The 7,342-nt window shown below is 42.2% G+C and overlaps 1 protein-coding gene across 1 annotated transcript; it reads left to right on the top strand.

The window, feature by feature from the left end:
- The first annotated feature begins 1,640 nt into the window (after positions 1 to 1,640).
- LOC115138820 (uncharacterized protein C14orf132-like) lies at positions 1,641 to 4,053 on the top strand. Its single transcript, XM_029676015.2, has one exon. The coding sequence runs from the start codon at positions 1,645 to 1,647 to the stop codon at positions 1,867 to 1,869; it is 225 nt and encodes a 74-aa protein (XP_029531875.2). The 5' UTR covers positions 1,641 to 1,644; the 3' UTR covers positions 1,870 to 4,053.
- The last annotated feature ends 3,289 nt before the right edge of the window (positions 4,054 to 7,342 follow it).

The raw sequence follows: 7,342 nt of genomic DNA, 5'->3' as shown, positions 1-7,342 counted from the left end.
TTAGAGTGTCTAGTTTGAGAAACAGAAGCCACACAAGTCCTCAACTGGCAGCTTCATTAAATAGTACCCGCAAAACACCAGTCTCAACGTCAGTGAACAGGCGACTCCGGGATGCTGGCCTTCTAGGCAGAGTTGCAAAGAAAAAGCTTTTTTTTTCTCGAAAAGATATGGCTTTTTCTTTGCAACTCTGCCTAGAAGGCCAGCATCCCAGAGTCGCCTCTTCACTGTTGACATTGAGACTTGTGTTTTTATGGTTGCTGATAATGGGCCTCTGTACGCCTATGTAGAATCAGCCGTTTCCAGCTACAATAATCATTTACAACATTAACAATGTCTACACTGTATTTCTGTTCAATTTGATGTTATTTTAATGTACAAAAAATTTGCTTTTCTTTCAAATACAAGGACATTTCTAAGTGACCCCAAACTTTTGAACGGTAGTGTACATAGCATACACATTAAACAGACATCCCATCACACATTCTGATGGGATCAAACCGCTGTAGATCAGTATTCCATCCATCCATCAGCCAAACTCAGTATTTACTTCTGGCTGAGTGATCACTAAGTGGGGTTAGGGACTCCCGGGCTACTTCCCCCATACATGGATGTCCGCTCCCATCATGCTCATGAGGACTAACTGGCACACAATTGGATGTGTCATGTCATTATTCACTACCGAGGCCAATGGCTGTTGAGCAGAGGAATGCTTTTCAAAAAGACATTTCCTTGTGTGCGAGGAAAGACCTCAAAGGAGCGTGTGTGTGTTTTTGTTTCAATTAATTATTGTGTGTGTGTGTTCGTTTGAGCACCAGCGGAGAGAGGGTGAGAGTGTTTTGGTGTATATAGTGCGACTGCTCCACATCATCTCATCCAAATGTATTTTTAGCATGGTTATTTCGACAGCCCTCCGAGTAGAGGAAGAGTCTGTTTTCTAGTTTGAGAGCTATTATGTTCTCAGGCACACCTCAGCTTCCTACACTACATGCAGTACAGATACTCTCCATCTTTCTGCCAACCAGCAGCCTTCTTAAGGCTTCTAATTGTCCCAAGCAATAATCAGTGGCGGCAGGTAGCCTAGAGGTTAGAGCGTTGGGCCAGAAAGGTTGCTAGATCGAATCCCCGAGCTGACAAGGTAAAAATCTGTCGTTCTGCCCCTGAACAAGGCAGTTAACCCACTGGCTGTCATTGTAAGTAAGAATTTGTTCTTAACTGACTTGCCTAGTTAAATAAAGGTTAAATAAATAAAAAAAATCTCACTTCCCACAGATTAAATATTAATTTGATGTTAATTAAGCCCTATTTCCCAGGGTAGGAACTCGCCTGTGTGTGCTCAGGAGGGATCCACCCGAACAAGTGAGAAACCTTGTTCCCATTTGCAACGATATGCAGTGATATCATGTTCACTATTTATTTTAATATACTGTTCTGCTTTAACTTGCTAATGTAGGGCCCAAGAACAAATCCTACTCACAGGATAAGGGACTTTATTGTAATGTTAGATCGATGTGCAGTACCTATTGGCAAAGAGCTCTACACTGTATATGAAATAAAATAACACCTTTCAATCTTCTCTAATTATCTATCTGTCTCTGTCTCTCTCCTTCTCTCCCTCGCTTCCTCTCTCTCCTCCAGATCCCAGTCATGACAGGGGCCTTCATGGACTCCTCACCCAATGACAACTACAGTGCCGACCACTCGCTCTTCAACTCCTCGGCCAGTGTCCACGCTGCCTCTGCGGCTGCCTCAGCCCAGGCCCAGCAGGATGACCAGTCCTCGTCCAGTGATGCCATCTGGCTCTGGATTGCCATCATCGCTACTATCGGCAACATTGTGGTGGTGGGAGTGGTCTACGCATTCACCTTCTGATCCATCTCTCCTTGACGCCCACCTAGCCAAAAATTAGAGAGCCTGGGGGAACGTGATAAAAGGCAAAGGACAAATATCACATACTGAATTATCAAAGGGCTCTGGGATGCGGATGCTGGGTATAGTGTGGGGGTTCTATAGTTGAACCTTCAGCATCATTCACTTTCAATAGAAAAATCCTAAAGTTTCAGGACATGAACAGTATACACAGTACGCAAGTTCAACTGGAGGCAGAAGGGTATTTTCAACTTTAGTTGCCTAATTTTCAGTGGACATCATGCTCCTGAATGTTGTTGTGTTGCATTGTGGGGCTGAAGGAGCTTACAGATACATACAAGGTGAACTGGACCATCTTAAAATGTCCCCCAGATAGAAGAGAGGCAATTAAGAGGAGTGCTGCTTAATTATTGGGATGAACAGAGACGTGACTCTTAAAACATTTATGGGACTCTGGGATTACTTCTGCATTAGCCATGTGCTCAGCTTCTTACAGCCTGTTATCTGTTCTGCCAAAGGAAGGGTCAAAGTATTAGCTTTCCTTTATAATATCGACAGAAAATGGACCAACGGACACTGGCTTTAATGAAACATTCCTGCATCATCCTTTTGGATCCGCCAACTGTTATTGCTTCTCAGTTTCTTTAGCAATGCCACACCAGTTTATGGTCCAATAAAGACAATCACTCACCGTCTAATTTACTCTGATCACAACAGAAAATTCTTAGTCTGAAACATTATTTATTACACTAAACAATACATCTATCAAAGACATTTCACTTTTTTACAACAAACCTCTCAGTATACAACCGAGGCAGACTTGAAAGATATAAGCACAGTTTTACATGAGCAGGAAAAATACTGTACAGCTTTATTTTGTCAAATCTTAATTGTTATTTAGCTACCTTCTTTGGAGTCTTTACGTGCTGTATGATCTAAATAAGTGGGGTAATAGAAAGGCTGGGTGTTTTTCTATCTGTTTCCTTCAAGCTGGGTTCTTTACATTCAGGTCTGTTCAGTGAAATAGCTTTGTGCTGCGGTATGTCCAAAAACAGTTACAATGGCGATTAATCCACATCCCTTAATTGAGAATATTAACAGGCTCTTTTCAAGACGCGAGCGAGGCCCCTGGTGTCACCACAACACACATTCTAGTATACATAGATGTCAGGGAGATCATTTCTTTAGGTTATCACAGTGACAGTTCTATGAGTTTGTATCAAAATGATTGACTGATTTCTGTCTAGAACGGAACTGAAAAGAACATACAATACCCACGAAATGATGATGGAGATTGCTTGGTAAATGGGATGGTTTGATAAAAACATGCTCAATCTCAGCTTCTAAGCTTTCTGTTCCGCTGAGAAGAGCTGATACAGGAAAGAGTGGCTCCTTTCTTGATTTTCTTTTGTCTTCTTTCAAGGAGACGGTTGTTCTTGAATGTTGTCTGGCTTGCCTCATAAGCTGTAAGTGTAATTATCTGAGCGAGAGTAATAAACATCTATTTGAGCCAAGTTCTCTATTATAGCCAGTGAGTTATATCAGCCACATTATCTAATGAATGAATAACATTCGGATGCTGAAGTGAATAGCCATTTTCTTGTGTATACATCCCCCACTCTTGAGCTGATGCAGAATGTCAACCCACTGTGCACAGACGTCATTGAAACTAAAACAACGTTGATTCAACCAGTGTGTGCCCAGTGGGAAAATGTATTCCATCAACCTTTTTGACATCTTTATGTAACATGATATATTATTTTAAGTTACAGGGCATCACATAGTGTTATCGATAACCTATTTAAGGATCTGGGTATGGGCTGTTAGTATTCAATTATATTTCTTATGTGATCTTGATAAAAGAAGACTTTGTAGTAAGACTATCTACTGTAAAAAGTTGTAGAGGATTTCTCATGTCATGGTATACACTGTACATATTGGTATTTCTACAACATACGCAAAGAACTTACTTACATTACCCAACTATGATAGAACTTCCAACAAATTGTAATATTTAAATCCCCAAATTAGGAGGTAATAATATAATGTTGAGATAAGGTCTTCCAAAGACCGTTAGTTTATTTTCTAATCAGATGTGAATGTGTGAGTGTTTAGCAATGTTGTAATTCACATAAATGACACAATATTATTTTTTGTAAGAACATCTATTACTATTAAAGTTTCAGGATTGCTGTATATGTCTACATAAATCCTTATTGCATGAAAAATGTCCCATTCAATCCAACAGGGAAACGCATCAACAGAAGTGTTACTTTAACACTGTACAGCTTCTGAGCTAAATGTACACTGGGGGGAAATTAATAGAGATCTCACCATAAGATTTAGGGTTCGATTCAATCCGTAACGCTGAAGTTCAGCGCTAAAGCACGATTGACATTTAAAGGCAATGTTCCTGTGTTCTCGGAGACCGCAATCACGGTAAACGCTGCATACGGTATGTCGGCTCAATTGGAAATTACCTTAAAATGTCAAGCACACTATTGCACTGAACTTCTGCCATACGGATTGAATGAAATCCATACCCTATGCATAACACAATATATCACATTAGTAGAGATAGGCTTTTCAGTGTGTTTGTGGGACACAAGCCTGACAGATGATGCATTTGTTCTCAGAGACAAGCTCCTGGCACTGCTTCCTACTGAAGGTATATGCACTGGCACTGCTTCCTACTGAAGGTATATGCACTGGCACTGCTTCCTACTGAAGGTATATGCACTGGCACTGCTTCCTACTGAAGGTATATGCACTGAAACTTCTCCCTACTGAAGGTATATGCACTGGCACTGCTTCCTACTGAAGGTATACACACTGAAACTGCTCCCTACTGCAGGTATATGCACTGGCACTGCTTCCTACTGAAGGTATATGCACTGGCACTGCTTCCTACTGAAGGTATACGCACTAGCACTGATTACTAGTGGATACTGTGCCCCCAGGTGAGATTGATGCAAGACAAGCATTGTACCATCACTCACTCTTACACAGGCACAGGTTGTATATATCTATGTCTAGATGAGATCCACTCTCATTCCTTCCCTGAAAATTGGAGAAGTTGCCTCGTTTTACTTTGTTGTAATAGATGTCTCTATAGTAGACTCTGGATATTGGCTAGGCTGAGTAGTAGTCATTCATATAATTAGGAATAGGAACATAATTGTAAATTGTGTTTACATGAAAATGTTTACAGCTATGCAATAATAACATTGTCATATCACTAATTATCCTTTAACTCAGATATGTTAACAGCACATCTGAAACAATAGATTTGCCATCCAAGTACATACTACTAAAGTACATTACATATTGTTATAAGGCTGTACGATTCGAGTCCCTCTGACTCAGGTAGAGAGACCTTTATGCTCAAGGTGCTGTAGAAAATCAATTTGATGCCAGGTCAGAAATTAGCACAGATGAAGAGTATTAAGAGATCACCCCCACAATGCCCTGCAACTTCATTCCTAAAACCCCTCCATGCCTGGGTAATCTGAATGTCCTCCCCCGACCGCTACAGTCAGTCAGTCAGTCTACTTAATATCTGAATCTGCTTTAGCCTCACACAGCCACGGGCTTTTCAAAATCCACATCATAAGGAAAGGAAGTTCCTTTTCATTTTAACCCATTGTTGGTCCTCACACTGCACTGTATAAATCTACCCACAAAGTGTGGAGAAACACCCAGAAGGCTAGCCATACTCGCCAGTTCCATTCCCTCAAAAGCCCCTTTAGAACCAGTCAGATGAAGACGATAACCATTGACCTGGTGAATGCTAATCTATGTTAATAGATGATAATGATGGTGCTTGCAGGTGTACGTGCATGGCATTCAGCTTTGTCTACTCTACTGTTTGTTGCTGATGAGGCTGCTCACCACAGTGCTCCCATAGTGAATTAATAGTAGATAATAATGTGGGTTAATTTTAGCCTTGGGTTAGATGAATCTGTCTGAAGGTATAGTAGTGGAGGAGGTCTGAGTGCATGCTGCCAGGAATCCCCCCTTGTTGTCCCAGGGTGCACCACTCCAGCTCTCTCCTGTCCAATCCCGGCTGACAGCTCAGCAGTGAGGTGTTGAATATGCTAATGTTTGCCAAATGCCTCGGACACATCTTGTCAAACTGTGTCAGCTCAGAGATAGGGGCAGAAGCACAGGGGTCTTTTCCCTTTCCTCCCCACAGCCGCACTGCTAAAGCTACAAGTGACATAACATAATCATATATTAACATGTGTATGCTATGTTACATACATATGCCCTACCATACAACTCTGCTCCCAGGAAGAAGTGACTCATGTATTTTCAGATCATTATCATCAATGTGTTTCTTGTTGCTGAGGTTGTGAGTGAGTTGTAACGTGGGCATGAGGAGGCTTACAGGATTATTTAGCTCCCATCATAATGAGGCGTTACTCACCCTTGTTGTCTCTGGATCCCATTTCCAGGCATCCTTCTCAAACCCACTCTGTCAGGGAAACTGGGGGAAAAGGCACGGACACACCGCAAATCAATCTCAGTCTCCACATATTTTTTTCACAGCATAGTCAATACACTCCCTCTATTCTAGATCTCAAATGTAGAGACAGGTATAGTATACTGTATAGTAGACAGCATAGTGTACACAGGCACAGTATCTGCCACTAATTTATCCAGATCCACAGATGATGCATTCTCTATTGCACTCCACACTGCCCTTTCCCACCTGGACAAAATGAACACTTATGTGAGAATGCTATTCAATGACTACAACTCAGCGTTCAACATCATAGTACCCTCAAAGCTCATCACTAAGCTAAGGATCCTGGGACTAAACACCTCCATCTGCAACTGGATCCTGGACTTCCTGACGGACCGCCCCCAGGTGGTGAAGGTAGGTTGCAACACATCTGATACTCAACACTGGAGCTACCCAAGGGTGCGTGCTCAGTCCCCTCCTTTACTCAAATCAAATTTATTTATATAGCCCTTCGTACATCAGCTGATATCTCAAAGTGCTGTACAGAAACCCAGCCTAAAACCCCAAACAGCAAGCAATGCAGGTGTTGAAGCACGTTGGCTAGGAAAAACTCCCTAGAAAGGCCAAAACCTAGGAAGAAACCTAGAGAGGAACCAGGCTATGTGGGGTGGCCAGTCCTCTTCTGGCTGTGCCGGGTGGAGATTATAACAGAACATGGCCAAGATGTTCAAATGTTCATAAATGACCAGCATGGTCAAATAATAGGTCTGGGACAGGTAGCACGTCCGGGGGACAGGTCAGGATTCCATAGCCGCAGGCAAAACAGTTGAAACTGGAGCAGCAGCACGGCCAGGTGGACTGGGGACAGCACAGAGTCATCATGCCAGGTAGTCCTGAGGCATGGTCCTAGGGCTCAGGTCCTCCGAGAGAGAGAAAGAAAGAGAGAATTAGAGAGAGCATACTTAAATTCACACAGGACACCGGATAAGACAGGAGAAGTACTCCAGA

This window comes from Oncorhynchus nerka, linkage group LG12, assembly GCF_034236695.1.
Source record: "Oncorhynchus nerka isolate Pitt River linkage group LG12, Oner_Uvic_2.0, whole genome shotgun sequence".
Taxonomy (NCBI): Eukaryota; Metazoa; Chordata; class Actinopteri; order Salmoniformes; family Salmonidae; genus Oncorhynchus; species Oncorhynchus nerka.
The sequence above is the reverse complement of the archived record's forward strand: the minus strand, read 5'-3'. Positions and strand labels throughout refer to the sequence as shown.

Bases quoted from the DNA above. Each gene is read 5' to 3' on its own strand.
- LOC115138820 (XM_029676015.2), top strand. From the start codon at position 1,645: ATGACAGGGGCCTTCATGGACTCCTCACCCAATGACAACTACAGTGCC.